The 24,476-nt window shown below is 38.7% G+C and overlaps 1 protein-coding gene across 1 annotated transcript in view; it reads right to left on the bottom strand.

Annotated features, from left to right (window-relative positions):
* Nucleotides 1-6,532: 6,532 nt before the first annotated feature.
* Nucleotides 6,533-24,476, bottom strand: part of LMOD1 (leiomodin 1) — a 28,686-nt gene continuing 10,742 nt past the window's right edge. Inside the window, exons 2-3 of the mRNA XM_070941609.1 lie at nucleotides 8,773-10,299; nucleotides 6,533-7,747 (exon numbers count right to left, since the gene is read on the bottom strand). Coding sequence (XP_070797710.1) covers nucleotides 7,721-7,747; nucleotides 8,773-10,299 — 1,554 coding nt within the window. The 3' untranslated portion in view covers nucleotides 6,533-7,720. The remainder of the gene's footprint in view (nucleotides 7,748-8,772; nucleotides 10,300-24,476) is intronic.

The following is a 24,476-nucleotide window of genomic DNA, read 5'->3' as shown; positions in this document are numbered from 1 at the left end:
GAGTTATATCTCTTAGTACCTGGTTAAAACTTGCAGCAATGTTATCCCCTTGAGTGACATGTTCTGATTCTTATAATTTTAGATACTGAGCCATACTTTGGATGGGGCCCTCTCTGTGTGGGATGTTGGGACTGCAGCAGTTTGTAAATGAGATAAATACATTTGCTTCAGAGGTGGGTTTCAACAGGTTCTGACCAGTTCTGGAGAACCAATAGCGGAAATTTTGAGTAGTTCAGAGAACCGGTAGTAAAAATTCTGACTGGCCCCATCCCCATCTTATTCTCTGCCTCCCAAGTCCCAGCTGATTGGAAGGAAATGGGGATTTTGCAGCATCCTTCCCCTGGGAATTGGGGTGGGAATGAAGATTTTACAGTATCCTTCCCCTGCCACACCCATCAAGCCATGCCATGCCACACCCATCAAGCCACACCCACAGAACTGGTAGTAAAAAATTTTGAAACCCACCACTGATTTGCTTGCTTGCAATCTGCTTCTTTTCTGCCCACCAGAATGCAACCTTGCCATTTTCCAATAGCTTAGAAGGGCCCTCCTGACTATTGAGCAAGACACCTCTACTGCCGTTGGGTGCCGCTGCCATCAACTCTGGTGACTCAATCTGAACTAGTTGGGGAATGTTGTTATTCTTGACCAGTTGGAGCAGGTAGCAGTGGAATGCAGCCATGTTCTGGAAAATCCAGAGCTATAGTTACTCTGCCACTGCAAAAGAACCTTTAAAGCAGCTTTTAAAATGTTCTAGGTATTACAAAAAAAAATTATTCAGATCCAGAAAATGGCACATACAAGAATCAACCATTCCCACCCTCAGCTCCATTCCAGAATGATCTAAAAAGTTCAGTGGGTCTGATTTCCAGGTGTGTGTATAGCATTGCTTTCTTGAAACTACATTAATTCCAAAGAGAGGGCTAAGAGTATCCTAAAGAAATTACAGATCTTAATAATGGCTGGAGTATTAAAATATCTTAAAGCCATTAAATCAGTGGTGGGATTCAACCGGTTCTGTCTGGATTGTGCGAACTGGTAGCGGTGACTGTGGGAGGGTCCGCCCACCAGCCTGGACATAATGTGTTATTACACATGCACAGAAAGCTGTGCTCATGCACAGGTGGCACGTGCAAACGAAGCTAGTGCGCGTGTGCACACGCTCCCATTAGCAAACCGGTAGGGAAGGTAAGTGAATCCCACCTCTGCATTAAATGAATTAATCATCTCTGTATAATCATGAGTCTGTGTATTCTTTCTGAAGATACATATTACTGCAATTAAATTTATTGTGATAATGTCTGCTTGCACAGATGAATTTCTCTGCTTCACAGATTTCATGAGGCCCCATAGTCAGAATCTTTCCTTGCTACAAAATGTATTTTTATTGGTTATGTGCCATCAGATACTTTTCAACTTCTAGCGACAGCATAGAGTTTCTCCACAACAATCTGTTGTCAGGTCTCCCAATGGTACGGTCCTTTACCTTTACAACTGTTTAAACATCTGGCTTGCACAGATCGCTGATGACGACATCCGGGCAGTGGGTGGGGCCTCCCACCAGTTTTACTACCGGTTCTTGCGAACCGGTCCAAACCCACCACTGGTACATTCACTGCTACAGTGTCTGTCTGCTTTGCTGCTGATCATCCTTTCCTCCTTCCTTTCCCAGTATTGGAGCCACAGTACCGGTCTTTGCATAATATGTCCAAAGTAGGATAATTTGAGCCTGGTCATTTATACCTCCAATGAGTTGCTTTGGATTGATTTATTTGATGATCGATTGTTTTCTTGGCTGTTCATGGTACTCTCCAGAGTCTTCTCCAACAACAAATGCTACAAAATATGGGATCATATGTGCAGGGTCATAGTACTTTCCCCAATGTCTTTATACTCTTTTTCTTCCAAAGTGTGTTTGGAGGAAAAGATGGAATACTTGCAAAAGTATTGCAGGTAGTAGCACTAGGAACTATCCACTTGAAAGCAACATTTGTCTCTTGATAATATGAGGTAAAAATCTTGCCACATGAGGGCATTCTGTCCCAAACTCTTTTTCATTCATTACAGTGCTGAGTTATTACCAAAATTGAAAAACCAGCTAATAGAGAGCAGAGAGCTCTTCCGGTTTAAGGCATAAGCAATTTCAGCATTCCGTCTACATAGCCCACTTAAAATCCATTGCTTCACTCTTTTTACGTAGATTTTTCTGATCATGATTGCAAGATCCATTGCTTTAACTCTCCCATTCTGTTTCTAATGCTTAGAAAATAAAAACAAAGTGCCCCAAAACTTTGCCTGTCGTCCAATTTCTGCTCTCGTGTCAACTAAGAAAAAGCATTTTATACAGAAATGTTTTGATCATAACAAATTGTTTCTTTAGAACACCTGTTTGGAATGAAGGCCTGGAGTGGGCTTTGTGCCATTTTGGCTTTACTGTTTCATGCTTTCAGGAAAAATTACATTGAACAACTCAGCTTCTTGCCATTACTTCTGGGTAGGTTCTTGGGTTCTTTCAGGGAGGAAGGGAATGAGGGTTGATGAAACAGTATCTACTTACTCTGATGTAAAAGTGGTACAATATGAGACTATAAAAACCAGAAGCTTGTTTTTCAGTCAAGGGTACCAAGTATCATTATGTATAATTTTTCTATACTTGTTGTTTCAGCCCTGGCTAAACTACTCAGGATTAATGGGCTCTGTGCATCTATATTAAATTATAGCATTCTCTCCAATTGAAGAAGCCCAAAGTGTCTTTTGGTGCCAGACATTTCAGCTTTACTCAAGATACTTGAATGTAAGGAACTATAAATGTCATGTCATGTCATGTGATAAAATGCATTGGAATAACACATTCCAGAAGACTTTTCTTTTGATGTAAATTATGTTGGAATTCTACCTGCTGTTTTTAGAGGAAGCCTGGCTGTGAAGAAAGCGGGAACCTCCTCTCCTTGCAGATATAGAGGTATGGAAGGAGCCACAAAGATCACTTTTCCTTCTTTTTCCAGGATTACCTGACTGATCATCAGTCTGGACTCTCACCCTTAGTGGATTGGCCAGACTACTTATAAGCATATGCTCACACGCATGCACCAGCAGGCATTCATCAGTAGGTCCACAGCTATCACAGCTATGATCAGGCTATCACAGACCACCCCTTTTCCTATGCTTATGCTGTGTGTCTCTCACACACGAAAAGGTGGTGAGGCTTCAGTAACCTGGGCACTTTCAGCATAGTTCTTGACTTCTCCCTGCTCCTTTGACAACCCCGATACCCATGGTAAGCAACATGACACAGTGCAGAAAGTGAATAAGAAACAGTAAGCCAGACTGCAGCCTGTTATAACCATAAACCAAAAATACTTTCTAAGTTGTGGGAAAATGAAACTTCAGAAGATATGGTATTGTTTTCATACCATCTGTCATTTGTGTATCATGAAAGCATCAGCCTCTCCTGATTATCCATGATAATTATCTATAGAACATTTGCCAAATGTGGTACAAACTTACAAAATCAGGGACATCTGTGACGGCAACAAGTCCGTAGGTATTTCAATAACAAATGTGTATTGATTGACAATAAACAGACATGCACATGCAGTGACAATGGCAGAGGAGCCGCAAGAATGGAAACCAATAAAGAAAAGATGGGGCTGTGAATGGCTAAGGGAGAGCTGTGTCAAACCAGGCGTTGTTTTTCTTCTCCTCCGGGCTGTTCTGGGCAGCTGGAAGGCTTCCCACTCTTGTGGAGTGCAAAGGAATGAAGCTTTGCTTGGGCTACTCCATGCAAAATGCCCAAATATAGACATTTCTCTGGGCTTCAGAGAAATAACTCAGCTGCCTTGGACTCAGTCGGATCTTCAGTTTTTGCAGTGTTGGCCAGCAACCCAGTGATCTGGCAGTAAGGGAGAAGCTACTTCCCTCTGGCACGATGCCCCGCACACTCAGACCACACGGAGGATTTGTGTTTGTATGCAAACAGGAATGTTCCACTCCAGTGGAAGTGGAATAGAATTTCTTAAAATTCTATGCACAGAACAACTTATGACCATCAGTGCTTGTCTCCTGAGGAGATACACCAAAAGTCCCCTATCCTAATCAGTTTGCCCTTGTGATTTGCTCTGTACTGCAATTTCTACAGGGATGTAAGGAATTTTCCTACTTCCATCTTTTCTGTGACAATATCCTCTACAAACACTTACTATACTGTACATACATAAAGTTGCTACTTTTTCATTCTAATGCTAGCATTAACTGTATTGTGATTAAATTTTGAGCAGCTTTAAATTAAGTAAAAAGGCATCATCAGATCCTGAGTTCAAGGTTATTATACTTTTGCATCTTTTTTTTTAAGATCTACGTAATTTATCACAATAAAAGTATATATTAAATTCTATACTCTGGTCAGTAGTTAGAGCAACCTTTTTGTCGTCTCAGGTTTTAGAGCCGAAATGATCCTGGGAATGGAAAATCTAAAATAAGAAATCTGGCTTCAGTGATCAGACCAATCAGAACCATATTACCCATTGTGAAATAGCTATAATTTTAAACAGTTGGGAGACAGGTTGGAAAATGATTCCATTGAAGGGTTTTAGGCTCCACTTTGTGGAGTCCAGCTCACACATCAATCAAGTTTGTACTTTCTGTACAAACTAGCACATCTGAAGAGTTTCACAGCCTCTGGGTCAGAATGTTTCATTACTCACAATCAGGGGACATTTTGTGAGCTTTATTAATGAAAGTGCAGGCAATGCTATACATAATGCAAAATTCAAGAGAAACAGTTGAAAATGGCAAAAATGTCTGCATTTTGAGATCACGTGCTCAGGTGGTTTGTCTCTTGGTTTTCTTTTTCCCTCCATTATTTTTGCAAATGTGATGAAAATATAAACCTTTCTCTTCAGCAAGCATACCTTTCCCCTATCCTCTGCCTATTAAAAGATAATTGAAGCACACATAACATCTCTTCAGATATTTCACAAATGTGAATAAGAACTGCTTGTCTCTGTTTCTTCATTTGGTCAGAACAAGAAGACCTTTGTCAAGTAATGATCTCCATACATTAGCCTGGTCATTCTGGTTGGAGATGATGGGAAATGGAAACCAACATATCTCGGTAGGTATACCACTTGTGTTTGAAAATACGAAGACATGCAGTTTGGGAGAGGGAGCTGTATTTTTGTTAATAGCTGTGAATTCTTGCTGCTTTCTATCAGGCTGCTGAGATTTCTTCAGTGCTTTCCTTATTTGGAAAGAAGATGAAAAACATGTAATTGCATACACTTGCACACAAGCTTGCATTATCTCAATTCAGATACACTTTGGCATTTTGTGTGAGCCATGAAACATGGCTCCAAGAGAGTTAGATTTATCTGTTCATTTATATATTAATCTCTTAAAGTCACTTAAACGCAAAAATATGTTTTAATTTACAGCCCAAGCCAGAAATTAATTGAATTCAATACTTGGATTTAGATACAGGAAATTATTGAGCCTACCAGGAAGCTAAACTGGTTTGCTGATGGAGTTGCTCTTGCTTCATTACCCTTCATAGAGCAAATAAAATAATAATAAGAAAATAGTCCCTTTACTATTGTTGTCTATTACGTTCTTCTTCAGGTCAAGTATTTGGTGCTCCCTGTCCAGTTCATGCTGTTTGTGGTATCTACTTCATTCAAAGCTGACCCCACAAACCTGATATCCTCTTGAAGTGTTGGTCTACACTGTCATATTTTGCATGACCAATGAATGGGGATGTGTAGCCAGTACATACAGAAAAGCCAGATTATTATTATTATTATTATTATTATTATTATTATTATTATTATTATTATTATTATTTATTGAATTTCTATACCGCCCTACTCCCAAAGGACTCAGATGGGGCGGCGGGGGAGATTTTTGAGACTGAAAACAGATTCAACAATTTTCTCAAAATATTGCTGTCATTCCTCTACTATAACAGAAATGGAAGGGACCTTAGAGGTTTCCTAGTCCAACCCCCTGCCCTATATCATTTCAAACAAGCGGTTGTCCAATCTCTTCTTAAAAACTTCCTGTAATGGAGCACCCACAACTTCTGAGGGCAAGCCATTCCACTGATTAATTGTTCTAATTGTCAGGAAATTTCTCCTTATTTCTAGGTTAGGGTTAATTTCCATTCATTGCTTCTCATTCTGCCTTCAGGTGCTTTGGAGAATACTCTCAGGATCACTTCATACATTCCATTTGTGGTTTATTTGCCATGTCAAGACTCCTTACTGATGACTGACTTCAGTGTTCTGTCAGCATCCCATGCCCTTCATCAGGACTGATGAGGGTGTATACACCCATGTGATCCAACCGCAATGTGATGCTAAGGAGCCACATATTACCAGAAAGTATTTGACAGCTATTATGCTAAAAATATAATTCATGAAACTGGGATTCATTTGGAGGGAAGGAAGACCGAGTTTGCAAGGAAAGGAAGCTGACACAGAGTAGATGGAGCACATAGCATTCTCATAACATGGCATATTGATGGACATTTCCAAAACAATGTTTCTTCCTTGAGAGTGTTTCTTTCCACAAATCAGCATAGTTTAAAAAAGTGTTACAAAAACCTTCTGGTCCCCAAATTTATTCCCATGTCTATAGTAAACAAATGTCTTGAAAGATATTTGATGTGATCTTCTAAGTTATGGCCCACTTGATTAGATAAAGTTCAAACTGATTGTTTGCCCCAAGCCCTAAAGATGCTCCTGAATTTTTCAAAGTTCAGCTGATTATATATGTGGACTCCTTGCCTTTTTCATTACTTCCCACTGACAGCTAAGCTTGCTCTTTTTCTCTTACATGAATTCTAAAATTAAGTATTGTAAATTCTAAAATGAGTTGGGAAACTGCTGTTTACTTCAGAAGTAGAAGCAGCAGAGCCCAGCAGTAATGCAGTTCATTCAGCTGCCTTTGCTTACAGCTACATCATGGCACCATGACAAGTCTTTAGCAATCAAATGTGGAGCACATACCCATTTCTTTTCACCAAAGGAGCCATGGCCTGTAAGAACCTGTGTTTGCTTTTTGCTATCCGAGAAATGGAATCCTTGAAACCACAGAGACATTGAACAATGACTTTTGTCTCCACGATTTCTCCCCCACCCTCCTGCTTCAGTACACAGGCAAAGCAGAACATGACATTGCCATTTCAATCGAGCAGCGATGGGCATAAATGTGACATGGCTCCATTTAGAGTCTTCTTGTACTGACAGTATGCTGGACACCTTCTCATGATGCCGCTGCTCCAATGTAGCTGTTTAGATGTTCCTAGTGGCAAGCGATTGCAACGTTGCTGCCTGGGAAATGATGAGATAAACAGAGATACCCCAAATTCAGACTTCTTCAAGGTTGATCACATTTGCCCCTTTACTTTCTGAGCTCCCACAAGGAAAAACTAGACAAAAAGCCCAAATATACCATATCTGCAGATCCTTCTTTTCAGGACAAAAACAAGTTTTGTTATTAAAAAGGACTAAAAATAAATATAACTTCTTCCTGATAACAACGCCTTTTGGCAATCCATGTAATTCTTGTATCCAAATTAATCCCACAGAGAACACGGTTCATCTGGGACTAACACAGGGCGGGCTGTTGCTCCGTTGCGTTCTTCTCATGTAAACAGTCACCCGAGAGACAAACACAGTGATTCAACCTTGGCAATCTCCACTGTCCAAGATTCCGCTCCCTACTATTGAAGTAACTTGGGAACCTCCACCTGCCAAAATAAGACATGAACTTAGTACAAATTCTCAAGTTAGAGGCATCTAATGGAGATCCAAATAGCAACTCAAGGTTAAAGCAGTTCATCAGACAAACAAGCATGTTAATATCTCCTCTTTCATTCTCTTCCATCATCCCTTTGTGGCTCCCTCCCATCTTAGATAGCTTTATTATTAAAAAGCACATCCTAATTTAGATTAGTCCTAAAATAGCTTTGTCAAAAAGGGGTTGTCTGTTGAGAATGGTGTTTTTAAAGGCAGATGCTGAAACCTAAAAGATCTTGATATCATGTCTCAATTGCTGTCTGTTTCATCTCCAGAAGATAATTGAAGAGATGATCTTAATAAGTGGGTAAACAGAGGTGGTGTTTTAGCTATCCATCTTCCCACAGAATTGCTAAATGGAAGCCGTTTGTGTGTGAAACTCCAACAGGAGATGAAGTGTTTTTTCCGGTGGGCCAGTCTATCAGGGCAACCTGATTATGACATGGAGGATATTGCTTCATCTTTTCAGCTCCAATCCAGGAACCTTCGCAGGCAGTCGCTTTCACGACAAACTATTTTTGTGTTGAATTTTATGTTTACCGACAAAGAAATAAAGGGAGACTAGTATAGATCTATTTCAAGCTATTTAGCTCTCATCAGCTAGCCATACTCTTCTGGGATTTGAATCCAGAAGCTAGCTGATGAGAGCTAAATAGCTTGAAATAGATCTATACTAGTCTCCCTTTATTTCTTTGTCAGTAAACATAAAATCCAACAGGAGATGTTAGTAAATGCCTAAGGAATGTAGCCCCTGGAGAAATGCTCCAATCATTAGACACAGAAATGTGAGGTGACTATGTGCAAGTAAGCATTAAAATAACTAGCATTATCAATGTGATAGCTTTATTGAACCTAGCAATAACTGTCAAGTGTTGCATCCCAGCATGGTATATATGGCACTATGCATAAAATATGGAGTATAAACCACAAGGTTCAGTCAATGTGTATATTATAGATTAGTGCTATAATGATGTACCTTTTTCAACTGCTTCTTGTTGCTAGAGCGAATGGCAGCCAGAAGTTGATCTCTGGAATTCTTCTCCTGGGGAGGAAGTGCTTTCTCCACCATCTTCCTCTGAGTGGCCGGAGAAAGGGACAAGCGTAAATTTTCATTAATCAAGGGAGGAGCAGGTGGAGGGGCTAGAGGTGGGGGTGGGGGAGGAGGAGCATCTGGGGTGCCAGATTTCTTAGGAGGAGCTTTAGGGGAAGACCATGGGGAGGTTTTGGGAGATGGTTTTAGAGAAATCTTTGGTGAGCCAGCTGGCAAGCATCCTGCCTTTGGCACCTCAAGGAAGTCCTTCTTCTCCAGCTTTTCCTGGGCCTGTTTCTGCTCTTGTAAGCGTTTCTGTCTCTGTTTGTCCATATTCCTGCTTAGCAGGTTTGTGACCGTCATGCGTGGCCCAGCTAATTCAAAATGGTAGCCCAGTTTCAGCAATGTGGTGTTCTCTTTCAGCAACTTGGCTATCTCCATCTCGGTCTTCCCTCCACAAATATGTCTCTGATTGTGAAAGCGCAGCTCCGTCAGAGTGTTGTTCTGCAGCAGCGCACGAAAGATGGCCAGGATCCCTCTGCCTGTGATATGATTGGAATCTAGATTTATACTTGTCAGACTCTTATTGGACTTTAGCATGATGGCAATGGCAAATGCAACATGATCATCAGCACGCGTGTTGGTCAGGGCAAAGACCTTGACCACCGTGTTGAATTCCAAGGCCTCAGCAAAGCGTACCAGGATCTCATTGTTGATGCAGTCAGAATTGTTGACGTTAACTTCTACCATCTCTGGGTCATTATTCTTGATCTTTTCCAAGGGTTCATCAAAGATGCTGGTGGCATCATCCTCCTTGCTCTGGCTTGAAGAACTGTCTGCAGATTTAGAGGTGCTGCTATCAGGAGGCTCTTGGATAATGTCCTCTTGCTCTACAGTTGGGACTTGTGTTTCTGGAATTCCTTTACTATCCTTCAAGGGTTTCTCTTTGTTGTCAACCTTTGAGCCTGGCTTTGTAGTTGAACTTATTTCTGCTGCTTTGGTGGGTTCTTTTTTATCTTCTCTCTTTGAGACTGGCTTTAAAGCTGATCTTTTTTCTCCTATTTTTTCACATTCTTTTTTATCTTCAGTCTTTCTGTCCCACCCAGTCCCTCTCTTATATTCTGCCGCCCTCTCTTCTCTTCCTTTATCATCTACTGACCTGCTCTTTAGCAGTTTACCCCTTTCTTCCCCTTTCACTTGGCCTGTTACACGTTTATCTGCCGCCATGGATTTTTCTTTCTCTTTGGAAAACCTTTTTTCATCCTTACTGGTTTTCTCTTTTCCTTGTCCTAGTTTGTTATTGCTGTCTGTTTCATCTTTTCCCTTCTGATTTGCTTTCTGCACCTGTTCTTCTTTTTTCTCTTCCTTTATTGTATCGGGAGTTCTACTTTTTTTCAGATCTCTGCTGTAAGGCTCCTTACGTTTGTCTTCAAGAACCTTTGCCTCTTTCTTCTTCTCTGTTGTCTTTGCTTCCTTGTGAGTGGGGAGAACAACAAAAAAAACTTGGTAAGAAAGAATGATCTTATCAGAGGTGGGTTTCAGCAAGTTCTGACCAGTTCTGGAGAACCGGTAGCAGAAAGTTTGAGTAGTTCGGAGAACCAGTAAATACCACCTCTGACTGGCCCCGCCCCCATCTATTCTTTGCCTCCTGCGTCCCAGCTGATTGGGAGGAAATGGGGATTTTGCAGTAACCTTCCCCTGGAGTGGGGTGGGAATGGAGATTTTACAGTATCCTCCCCTGCCACGCCCACCAAGCCACACCCACAGAACCAGTAGTAAAAAAATTTGAAACCCACCACTGGATTTTATGCATGTCATCTTGAGCTTACAGAAAAAAGACAAGATATATACGCAGGAATAAACATTTAGTAGAATAAAAACCAGCAACCAGTCAATGAAAACCAGAACTAATATTATTGCCATTTCCAAATATTAGTTAAAGCTAGTTATATAGATGCCTAGTTAAAATAAAAACTGCATACAACAGTGGTGTTGTTAGCACAGAGTGTCACAGAAGAAGTCTAGAATTGGTAGCTACCAGGCAAACTGTACCAGTTATTGCAATTGGGATGCTTTATGCTGAAGCTCCACTCAGTTATGAATTGGGAGAAAGGTAGAAGTTGGTACAACCTTACAACCATGTTTAGCAATCATTTGGGATTACAACAGCACTTTAAACTTACAACCATGTTTAGAAACCATTTGAAATTACAGCAGCACTTTAAAAAGTGTCTTGTGACCATTCCTCACACTTATAACCATCACAACATCCCCACAGTCACATGATCAAAATTTAGGTGCTTCACAACTGGCATGTCTTTTACAATGGTTGCGGAGTCATGTGACTGCCATTTGTGACCTTCCTGCTGTCTTCTTACAAGCAGATGCAATGAGGGAAGCTGGATTCGCTGAATGATCGCATGATTCACTTAGCTTCAGTGATTCGCTTAACAACCATAGCAAAAAATGTGGTAAAATTTAGCATGATTTCCTAATTCCTTGCTTAGCAGCACAACCCAATTGTGTTGCAAGTTGTAAGTCAAGGACTACTTGTATAAATATGATGGATACTAGATGCTAAGATACTGAAGCAAGATATTTGAAAAATGGTCAGGGTCATGGAATGAAATCATATTCTTGCAAGGGGCAAGCTATATGTGATGACTTTTGAACCTGATATGCTGGTGGTAGTGTTCATAAAGATTACTTTTATAGGATCTAAGTTATTCTGCTTAACTCGGTTAGTTTCAGATGAAATGTGTGAGGCCAATCTTTTCTTCAGTGCATTGATGGATTTAATTTAGCATCCCTGAAATGCTGCTCAAATTCATGCTGTGATTTTCCTGAGAGTGCAGAACCAGTGTTTGATTGCTATGATATATTTTGACTACTGTTTCTGGGATGAGCCATATTGTTGGTCGCATTTCACCTTTCATGCTGTAGCTTTTTAGGGTTTTGTTTTTTTTTATTTGATTTATATGCCGCCCTTCTTCGGAGACTCAGGGCGGCTTACAATGTGCTCAGCAATAGCCTTCATCCTTTTGTATATTTATACAAAGTCAGCTTATTGCCCCCACAACTGGGTCCTCAATTTACCTACCTTAGAAAGGATGGAAGGCTGAGTCAACCTTGAGCCTTGGCGAGATTCGAACCTGCAGTAATTGCAGGCAGCTGGTCTTAATAACCAGCTTAATAACAGGGTGCCTTAGACCACTGTACTACCAAGGCTCTTTACTCTCAGGGTTACTCTCCCTGATACGTTTTCATTATCAAATACTTATCTATGTCATACAATACTTCACTCCTTTTAATTAATATTCTGGTTGCTTATTTTTAGGAAATGATTTGTTGTTTTAAATAAGAGGCTCATTAATAGAGCCCAGTTTATTTCATTTTCTGCAGGTGATTTCTTTAAATCTATATTCAGCTGGTATGTGTATAATCATATAAGTGTTACTCTTCCTATATCTGTTTGTTTATTGTTTTTGCTGCTCTTCCTCCCTTCAGAAAGTAAGAATTAAAAGGCTTTTATTTTACAATACTATATTGTCAATCACTACTGTGTTATTGATCACACAACTGATTAATCACACAGTTGATCAAACTCATTAGACTTAGCACTCACTAGGCTTTCTGCTGCTTTTCTGAAACCTTTAGAACAGCGTTTCTCAATATTGGTTCTTAGCAATTTGAAGATATTGCTAATAGTTGGACTTCAACTCCCAGAATTCCCCTTGCTGCCTACGGAATTCCAGGAGTCCAACTCCAGACAACTTAAAGAATTTGGCAAGGGTGAGAAATGCTGTCCTAAAGGAACTCCAGTGAATCTGCAAGAATTGCAAGACATACAGGCAACCACGGATAATCAAGCAACAGTGGACGATCATGGGCAATAACCCAATACATTGCAGAAATGATACATTTAGAGTTGAAAGGTACTCTTCACCACTTACAAAAAACATACTCTCCAAAATTACAAAATTATTTATGCTGAAAGTCAGTGATTTAGAGAATATTTTGTGGGCATTCCAAGATTAGTCTTGGTATATATTTTCTGCAACAGTAGCTAAATAAATCAATAAGCACAAAACCAGAAACTGAGTATTTCAACTGAGGAAGCCCCTTGATTCATTTACTGTTAAAATGTAATTTCGCATCTCCCATTTTGGACTCAATATAACTGAGAAAATGCAGCTGTGCAAGGTATGTTCTATTTTGATCCTTAGACCAAGCTACTTGGGCATAAGGTACCCCTTCAAATAAGCATAATGTTCCACAACCAGAAAGAGCTGGGCCAAAATAAATAATTGGCATCAGACAAGAATGTTGTGACTAATCGGCAGCATGTTTTAAAATTGGAAGAATAACATGTGGATCACCTGCCAACAGCTTTAGAGGCTCAAGGGGCATCTGGAGCCTTCTGATCCTATTGCTTTACCTTGTTCATTGGTATTGCTGCCTGCACTTTCTGCTTTTTACCATGACAGTCAGAATTGTGAGGAGAAGCACAATTAAATACACAATATGCATCCTTTCTCTGAACACTTTTATAAGTGGAACCCCCTCCCCGCAAAAAAAGATCAAATAAATAGAGTAGAAAATGAAATTAGCCAGTTTGGTAAATGGGAATTCAGTCTGCCACTAGAATTACAGATCCAATCTGAGTCAGTCACCAGGATCAGAGGTTTAGTCTTCCGAGTTTTTAGACTTGTGCTGGAGCCCATTCTCATGAGGATGGGCTCCAGCATTATGTCCAAAAGCTCTGAAGACTAGACCAGAGATTTTGTCTTCTGAGGTTCATGAGAATGGGCTCCAGCACAAATCCAAAAGCTCAGTGTCAGCATTCCAGAAAAACCCAATTCCAATTAAACTCCGAGGCAAGCATTTTCTCAAAGTTCCATTTATTAGAGTAGGTATACTGGCACATCTGGGAAAATCCAAATCTGAGAGTTCTGGGTTTTCTCTCAGTAAATCAAAACCCCCAAATCCATTCCCTGGAGCCATCAATCCATCACATGCTCCAATCACCATCCGTCCCATCTCCAGACATCACTCCAACCACTCCTTCTCCAGATGCAGGATTGTCATGACCTTGACCGAAAAGAAGAATGGTATTTTGTCGAACTACATTCCCTCTACTAAATCCCCCCTCCTACTTTCCCACACACAAGAAGGTGGCAGTGTGGAAGCTTCCGGTGCTAATGTGGCTTCCAAAGCTGACACTCGGAAGACTAAAGTTCTGGGCGTGGTGCTCCTGCAACATTATGCTGGAACATGTATGTTTGCCTTCATTTACTAGAATTACAGTTGTCACTCTTAATATCAGCTGCTTTGGATTACATAATATAGCTTCATTTCATTTGTTTGTAAAATAACACAGGGAAGGTGCCAAGTGCTTCTCAGAATACTTGTTCATCAGTGTATAATATGACTGAAAGTGCAAGTTGAATAACTGAGAATTAAGAAAAATCCCCACAACTCTATAATCTTTTACAAAGACATTTTCCTCACCATTTATTTATTGCATATTGCAGTGGTTCCTAAATTGACACATTTAACCTTTTCCCCAATATTAAATAATTCCTTTACATCCAGATTTTTATACAAGTGTCTCATGGCAGTCCCAAACTGGATCCTTGACTCACAAAGAAGCAATTATACATTGCTCTGTGACCCTCAGGATTTGCCCAAATTAACCCCTTGAGCTTAATTATCTCCAGTTTAAGAACTATAGGCATATTGTATCCATATTCCTGCAAAACTACTGTGCTGCTTAATGAATGTTAAGCAGAAACTAAAACGATGGCAGAGGCAACTGGAAAACAAGAGGAATGTTAAAACTTGTCAGTGTTGTGTAGATCCAATTAAATTCCATGAACCAGGTGAACCAGGCACATAAATTACACAATAAAGAGAGATACATGAGAATCATTGTTTTGTTAAAAGAATCAGCAAATAAAGTACAAAGATTATGAACTTAAATTATGTTTTGCTATTTCTGCTGAAAATGAGAAAGAACTGTCATAAAACAGTTGTTTAGGATGTATTAAGCCAAATTCTCTGGTCAATATACTTGTCCTTTGGAGTGGAATCACGATGTATTAAACATAACATCTAGTTCTCCATTCCCATGTAAGAATAGCTTAGCTAAAGTATCAGACTTGAATCTCCCAGGCTTATATGGATTTTCATTTTTGGCATTAGCAGGAGTCAGTGATTCTCTACCTTCTGGTTCAAGAAAATCTACAGAAAAGGCCATCTGTTCTAAAGAAGTTGAAATAACAGATCACATGATTCAATAGAGTTTGCCTTAAGCTGTTGTTTATATATCGAAATAAGCAAGTTCCGTTTTTGGAAAACAAGAATCTGTAATTAGTTTGAGATTACTTGGCCTTATTTGCACTGTAAGTATCTAGAGTTGCTCTTCATGGTTAGGAATACAAACAAACAAAATATTCCAGGGTGGACAGTTTTTTAAAAAAGTTTTTTATTTTTATTTCTCATAAATATAATTAAATGTACAGTCTCTTATCCATTGTTAACCATACATATTATCTTTTGACTTTCATATTAGTTCATTCTTCATCCTAAAAAATTAAGGTATATTCGGGGTTGCTCTTCTACCATTCCCTCTCTCTTATTTTATAACAACCTTTCCTCTCTTTCTTCCCTTCCCTTCCTTCTTCTATCCCTTTCTATTTTCTTCTTTCCTTCTCTCCTTCCCCTTCCCTTCCCCCACTCCTTGCCTCTTCCTCCCTTTCTAGCCCTCTCTCCTACTCTTATTTCCCATCCCTCTCTTCCTCCCCTTTTCCCTTTCTTCTATCCCTCTCTCTCCTTTCCTCTCTTCTCCTCTCCTATCGGTCCCTCTACTCCTCTCTCCATTCCCACTCCATTGTTGTTTTCATTTTCAATTCAATATATTTATGGTGGACAGTTTATGATCTCATTTATCTGAAGTAAAACATCCCAAGGATCACTTAATATTTTTCTCCTCTCTTTGCTGCTGCCATATTTGAAGCTCAAATGCAGCCTTACTAGAATTACACCATCATCCTTTTCTCCCTCTCCTCAATTTGCAGTCCAATCCTCCTTATTGTTCAAAAAAGAAAAGAAAAAGGCAGTTACTGTGTTATAGTATTTAGCTCTAGTTTTCTCAATTAACATAGTTTTTTTAATTCACATGATACAGTAGATCATAAAGTTGTGGTAGGTTGATTGTTTGTGTCATAATTACACACAGTTTCACCTTGACTAGCCTATTCCATTGTCAGCTAACATTATCATATGGTGCAATGTGTGAATCCAGAAATGTGCTTTTTGTTAATTTAATAATTAAGGTGCAAGGAGTCTTGGCTATTCAAGACCTGTCTTGCCATTAACATTGCATTGCCCAAAGCAAGGAAAGAAATACGGTAGTTACACTGTATTGATTCAGTATTTTTTAGCCGGGTACTTTGTCTTTTAGATTATACTGTAGCTGATTCTTCCAACTATTGTGCATCAAATTCAGGCAGGATTTATAATAAAGAGATGTTAAATTTTGATAAAAATCAGATTTTAACTAATGCTCTTGCATGACACTGAACAATCAAAACCCAGCCACTGTAATTTTTTTCATGCTCAGAAAACCTTGGAAGTTTTTGAAGCACATTTTGACTTTAATTTTCTTAAACTTTAAACCTCTTTTCCCATTATTTTAAATTTCTTACCTATATAATTGGCATGCCTGCAAATAACAATACTACTAGAGTAGGGGGAAAGAACATAAAATTTGACTATAAGATGATCTGAGTTAAAATATGTTAGAACATCTTATTTCATTATCACATCATGCCACTGCCGTATCAATGCTTTTGAGAAGAATAAGATTGATATAAAAATCCCCAAGAAATCTCAAACAGTAAATCAAAACTTACCCATTATATAAATGAAAGAAAATCCAGATAGATAGTCTAGAATTTCTTTGAGTTTAGGGATAAGATAAATATAATTAAGATTAATCTAAGAATAAGATTACATTTTGAGAGGACTTTCAGAATTATTTTACATTAATTTACAGAATAGTGATTCTCCTATGAGACTTTCATTATACAAATTACAATTACCGAATGGAGTTAGTTTTCCACTTTTAAGCAGTTTTAGAATACAGCTCCTCTTTGGTCTGCACTTTCCAGTTATTATTTGATTTTTAAACATCTTAGCAAGTATTTGGATTTGTTTTTAATATCTGCATATAATTCCACAATAGTGGGATAGAGAAAGAGATGGATAGACAGATAAATTTGACCCTTCAGGAATATGTTCAAACTCAGCTCTTCCAATGAAGCATTAGTAGGCTGATTGGTGCCATTTAATCTGAATGTATATACTGTGTTTTCCCGAAAATAAGACCCTGTCTTATATTTTTTTGAACTCTGAAATAAGCGCTTGGCCTTATTGCCATGTGCTCAAAAACCCGATTGGGCTTATTATCAGGGGATATCTTATTTTGGGGGAAATAGGGTATTATTAAGGTGTTCTTATTAGGGCTGATTTTGTTTAATTTTTGATGTTTCTCTCTGTTTTAAGAACATCTTTTATAGATTTTTTTAATCTGTTCAGCATCATTAACCATAGCCTGTCGGAGTTAGTAGTATACAAGTTAAATGAATGAATGAACAAATACAACTATTGTTATAAAAAGCTTGATTCCTATGCCATCTAAATACTTAAAAGATTGAAGGCTGCCAATTCTTGTTGCTTTTGAATCTGGTCAATTTATAAACAACCCAGAATTATAACACTAAAGCCTTGTTCATGTGTGCCATCCTATATGTGATGCCATGTTGAGAATGCAGAAAATGCCTTCCAGGTTCACCATGTCTTATAACTCTTGGCACAAACTTTCCATTCTTTGCCCCTGCACTTCCTTTAAAAAGAAGCAGTCCTTTAGGATTAATCACAAATGTTTTGACAAACTAAAATGGAGCTAGTTTCTCCTTAAACATACGAAAGCACTGAAGTACTGTTGGTAATTGCTGGCAAATGCTGAACTTTACTCCACTGCAATGTTCCCTTAAAAGGAAAAGGCAACTTTGGAAATGTCTTGTTTTGGAATCTAAACAATGATGCATTCATCCTGCCTTGATGTTCTTCAAGTGCAGCTACTCTGCTGGATTTGGACCCAGAGAACAAATGATTTAGATATTATTAGCCTATACCAATAAATTTATTCAAAAGAGCTGCAAAACTTTGCAGAAGTTGGAAAAGAATATAAATTATGAATTTGTTTCAAGAACAGTTAACAGTCAAAAGTTAATAAATAGTACCTGTTTTCTAATAAATGTGAATAAAAACTATGATTGGATTGACACATCATGCTAATCTTGTTTTGTGCAACAATGGTTTATTGAATAAGCATAAATCATACTTTACAAACCACAGCAGCTGGATTCATGCAACCAAACCAAATTAGGACATTCGGGTATAGTGTGACGCTTTAACCTAATCATTGATCCCAACTGATATTGCCACTTACAAAGGAAACAGAACAGAAAAGAACAGAACAACAGAGTTGGAAGGGACTTTGGAGGTCTTCTAGTCCAACCCCTTGCTCAGGCAGGAAACCCTATACCATTTCAGACAAATCGTTGTCCAATCTCTTCTTAAAAACTTCCAGTGTTGGAGCATTCACAAATAGTTTAGAGAAATATTTTAACTCTTTCCTCCAGCCATTTTTTCCAACATTTTTTCTTCCTCCTGAGGATATTAAAAACAAAGCAAAACACTTCAATGGTACCAATGGATTTAAAACGAAACTCTTCTTGAGGAATTTTACAAAAGATGTTGCTAGGAGAGGTGGTTTTAAAACTTCTGCCTCTTCCCAGAGATTCCTAACCATGCAAACCATGCATTTCATACAGCTTACAATTTTTCTAAAGATTAGGTATACACTGCATGATAAAGAAAGAGAGAGGAAAAAAATACCCATATATAAGAAATGCAGAGTTTAGTCCCACAGGACTGCATAACCTGGCCAGAATCAGTTTATCAGCTCACCAGGAATATTTACAGTGCAGCTCCCTTTTGCTTTGAAGGCTCCAGCACAAAAATATGTTCTAATGCAACGGTTCTCAAACATGTTGGTCTTACAAGCTCTTTATATTCTTAAAAATGATAAGGTAAAGGTAAGGTAAAGTTCCCCTCGCACATATGTGCTAGTTGTTCCCAATTTAAGGAGGCGGTGCTCATCTCCGTTTCAAAGCCGAAGAGCTAGCGCTGTCCGAAGATATCTCTGTGGTCATGTGGCCAGCATGACTAAATGCCAAAGGCGCATGAAATGCTGTTACCTTCCCACCAAAGGTGGTCTCTATTTTTCTACTTGCATTTTTTATGTGCTTTCGAACTGCTAGGTTGGCAGAAGCTGGGACACGTAACTGGAGCTCACCCCGTTATGTGGCACTAGGGATTTGAACCACTGAACTGCCGACCTTTCGATATACAAGCTCAGCGTCTTAGCCACTGAGCCACTACGTCTCTTTAAAAATGATAGAGGGTCCCAAAGAGCTTTTGATTATCTGTGTTGTATTTATCATTCTGTATTGTATTAGAAATTACAATTGAGAAAATTAAAATATTTATCTGGCTCCTCAGACCAAAATCTATGACAGTATATATAGCCTTCAAGCAGTAATCCGCATAAAGAATATCAGCTTTTTCTGTTTGGTGCTTTTCAGATTAAATATTAGCTGAACGGCCTCTGAAAGGCAAAACTGGATTTCAGAAAGCACAGAATACTGGAGTTTATCAACCTGCTCTGTGTAATGCAGTTCTGGGGAAAGCTCTTACAAAGTACCTGCCTGAGGTGACTTAGAGTCAAGATGGTGATTCTTCTCAACATAACTTCTGTCAAGATGCCATTGTACCTATATTTTCTGGCATTCCTAGCAATATTTTCATTTTAAGCGTACCTATTGGTAACAGAAGCAGGTAGGTGTTTTCTGTTTTGAATATCAGAGACAGTCTCCTTGTTTTTTTATTTAGATCACAACTGTCAAATTTGCGCCGTCACGTTGCCGTCACGTGATGTATTGTGATGTTTTTTACCTTTGCGGAGCTGGGGTGGGTGTGGCCTGCACATGACACATCCAGCCCACAGGCTGCCAGTTTGACACTCCTGATCTTGGTGACGTCCAAGACTTGTTAGTTATGGGTGGTCCTCAATTTATGACTGTAATCAAGCCTGCAATTTTGGTTGTAAGCTGTGACAGTTATAAAGTAGGTCGCCATTTGACCTTGCCTGACCTTTTTTGCAGCAATCATTAAGTAAATGCTGCCATTCTTAAGCAAATCCATTATTCACTATGAAGTGGGTTTGCCAGAAACTGGAAGTAAACACCAGTTTCCAGCAAAAACATTGTCAACACAGTCACCTGACTGTGGGGTCCTGCAAACTGCCATAAATGCAAGACCAGTTGCTGAATGCCCAAAATGGCAAGGATGGACTTTGGAACTTCAAATCTGGGTTGTAATTAGCTTTTTCAAAGTCTGTTATAACTTCAAATGGTTGCTAAGCAACCAGTTATAAGTTGAAAACTAGCTGTAATTGTAGATTTGATAGACTTGAATAAAGAAAAATTTCTAATTTTATCATTAAATGGTTAAAAAATACATTTGACAAAGTACGTAAACTGTATAAGCTTGCTGTACATTCAGATTTCCCCTGGAATTCATAAAATGGATCAAGGTATTCTATAGGTCACCCACATCTAAAATAAAGGTTAATGGTATGTTTCCTCCTACTTTCCCACTATTTAGAGGACCTAGAGAAGGACGTCGACTCTCACCCTTGCTTTTTAATATCTGTATGGAAATCTTGGCCTGTGCTATTGGACAACATAGGGCCTTCTATGGAGTAGTAGTGCATAATTCAGTTGAATACAAATGCAAAGGACATTCTTATTTGCAAGTGACATTCTTTTGTCTTTTGTCTTTTGTCTATTTCTAAACCTCACATTACAGGTAGTCCTCGACTTACTACCATAACTGAGCCCAAAATTTGTGTTGCTAAGTAAGACATTTATTAGTTGAATTTTGCCCCATTTTATGACCTTTCTTGCCACATTTGTTAAGTGAATCACTGCAGTTGTTAAGTTAGTAACACGGTTGTAAAATGAATCTGTCTTCCCCATTGACTTTGTCAGAAGGGTGATCACATGACCCTGGGACACTGCAGTCGTCATAAATATGAATCAGTTGCCAAGCATCTGAATTTTGATCACATGGCCATAGGGATGCCGCAATGGTTGGAAGTGTGAAAAACAATCAAAAGTCACATTTTCCAGTGCCTTTTAACTTTGAATAGTCACTAAGTGAACTGTTGTAAGTTGAGGACTATCTGTACAATGTTGATGTAAATGAGAGATGCCTTCAGTAAAATAGCAGAATACAATATTAACTGATCCAAATTGGAACTGATGTTATTTGATGAAAATTTGCTTATCCATTAATCCATTTAATTAATATCAATTCCATATTTGTACCAGATTCATTAAATATTTATATATGTGTATACCCAAAGTCAGTTCTTTGTAATAGAAATAAAATATAGAGAGAGATTTCTTCAAATATCGATAGATCGGAATTATAATGCTTCACCCTATGGAGAAAGATGAATGTTCTCAAAATGAATATTATTCCTAAATTAATTCACATTTTGAGAAGGTTCCATTCATATATCTAGAAAATATTTTCAGAAAATAAATTCTTTGTTTAGAAAGTTTTGATCCACCTTGGCTTGGATGGTCAGTATTAGGATTTAAATACAGACAATGGGAGACTATATTAACTTCTATAGTTAAGTGTGTCAGTGGACCTCAAATTACAACTTACACAACAACAAAAAATATTTAGAATTTCTTGACTCCATATGCAACAAAAAAAATAATATTTAGAATTTATTGGACTCCATGATAAGTCATTTACAAAAGGACTGTAAAAAATAGAGCCCTGATGGCGCAGTGGTTAAAGTGCCGTATTGCAAGCAAACTCTGCCCACAGCCTGACGTTCGATCCTGACAGGGTTCCAGGTTGACTCAGCCTTCCATTCTTCCGAGGTTGGTAAAACAAGGACCCACATTGTTGGGGGCAGTATGCAAATAATGCTTACATTGTAAACTGCCCGGAGAACACTGCAAAGTGCTATGGGGCGGTATATAAACTTAAATGCTATTGCTGTTGCTATATGCTCTCGTAATAAATCAGCTAGTACCAAATGCAAAAAGGTTATACATGTAATGTCAGCTTTCTACATACTACATACTACCACATGTGCAACATCTAACATCTTGCTTCTTATCTTTAATAAATACTTATTTTGATACACTGTATTAGCATGCACAGCTGAACATTTAAATACGGTGCAGAATTTGTTGCATTTACATACAAAAAGATGTTCAGCAAAACATGCAACTTTTGTTCCATTTGCACATGGACTCTGGTAGAATAGGGCTGTATATATTACTTTGGATTTGAAACCCAGAGATGCTATGAGGGATGTAAGGGCATCAACAACTAATTAAACCAAACATATAGTTTCCTGGGATTGAGAGCAGTAACTTTATGGAGTTGGAGACAGGAACGATGCACTTTCACCTGCTCCACACAGTTCAGAGCCTTCAAATTCAAAGTTCTGCACTTTCCTATCACAGAAGGCCCTGATTTACAAGTGCGTGATAAATAGCATGTCCAATTGAGTATACAGCTGGTGATAAAGCTAGACCAGGGGTCAGCAACCTGTGGCTCTGGAGCCGCATGTGGCTCTTTCACCCCTCTGCTGTGGCTTCCTGTCATTCAAAATATGCATCACAACCGCCAATGTGCGACACCTGCCGACACGCAATTTATTGAGCTTTTCAACCCCTGGTAGGCCAACCATGGATAAATCCAAGAAAAGAAAAGTTTCAGAAGAAAACAGAATGTTTAATTCAACTACATATGCTAGTTTTGTGGGTGCTCAAGAAATAGTCAGCACAGAAAGGGTTTTGTGGCTCCCGGTGTTTTTTTTTTCCTGTGGGAAGCAGGTCCAAATAGCTCTTTGAGTGTTTAAGTGCAGACCCTGAGCTAGACTTTTGTCATCTTTTGCGGAGGTGTGTGCAATTTATATTATGCGCTCTCTGTCAGCCATACAGCCCAATTAGATAATTAACAAGATTACAAAGAAAAATGACAGCTTTATATTACATAGAAGACAGACAGAATGAATATTTAACATCGAACTAGTAGAATGCCCCAATAATTATAACAGAGAAAGAAAGATTAGGGTTTGCCAATAAGGGAGCCAGTCAAATAGCAATACAGGGCTTGGGAAGTTTCTTTGACCTTAGTGAGAAAGCACTGGGGTTCACTATTGCACTAAGGCAAGATTATTTTTAACTGTGGTGTGATGATTTTGCCTCAACTGGCTAGGTTTTTACATCACACTAAATCATAAGCCATGACTTAGAAATTTGATAATGAATGGGTTCTAAATGAATCAAGCCACCTTTTTTATCGTTATTGTTGAGTAACCCAGGATTTATTGGTTTTATATACCATTCAAAGCCAAAACCAACCAAATCACTTAAATGTTCATAATATGGCTGCCTGTGTTATGAAAGAAAAGTGGATGTGAAAGCATAGTGATCTTTGTGAGTATACCACATACCAGGATAACACGACTGTTCAAATGAAAATGGGAACAGAGACTCTGCCCCTGCAAGTGTAGGCTAAGACCCCAGATGTTAACCTATGTTAACTCTACTTCAGCAGTTATTTAATGATATAGAAATGCCTCACCAGACAATTTTAGAATTGTGATCTAATTAAAAATTGTGGATGACAGTTCCTGGTTTGGTAGCACTCAGAAGGTAAATAAGGATGGTCTTGGTTAATATTTGGATGGAATTTCTCCAGGAAATGCCTGAGATGTAGAATAGACAGAAAAATAAAAACAAATAAAAACTTGCAACAACAACAAAAAAGGACAGCAAACCATCATTGCGAAGAAAAATCAAGAGTCAGTCCTGACTTGAAGGTGACTTTAACTTTTTACTAATAGCAGATTTCATATCCATATGTTGTTGCTAGCAGTTCAGACTTCTTAGTTCTACATTTTCTTTGGGAAGCTTCCTTTTATGGCCCTTTTTACCAGAGCAAGGCAATTCCCAGGCTGCAGTTGACTCATGTCTTTGGACTTTTCAATCAGACACAGTGGCAACAGCAAGTTAACATTGAGTTCATTGCTTTAACATTGAGATTTTTGAAGTTAATGTTCTAGATCCAACTCTAAGGCAATTCTGGCTTCCTTTTTATCATAAGGAAAAATAAATATGGTCAAGTGAGACCTGCAATGAATTGTCCAAGTATGTCCACACCTTTGAAAAAGGAATGTTCCTGCATGGGAACATATCTATCCAGCTATGCTCTCCTCCACAATGCACCATTTCATCCTTCATCTTCTTCATTTTGTTGTTTCCCAAATGATACTCATCATTCCTTGGCCTTTAATCAAATTTTTTTTAGAGAGGATTACTCCCTCACTTTCCACCTCTACTTCAATAGCTAGCAAGCAGCAGTGAGCAATATCAACTCTTCTGAACTGCAGCCTACAGTTAGGAGACTGGATCCATCTG

This window comes from Pituophis catenifer, unplaced genomic scaffold (assembly GCF_029215685.1).
Source record: "Pituophis catenifer annectens isolate HBS135680 unplaced genomic scaffold, rPitCat1.0.hap2 SCAF_3, whole genome shotgun sequence".
NCBI lineage: Eukaryota > Metazoa > Chordata > Lepidosauria > Squamata > Colubridae > Pituophis > Pituophis catenifer.
Note: the sequence above shows the minus strand (reverse complement) of the source record. Positions and strands in the feature narration are given on the sequence as shown.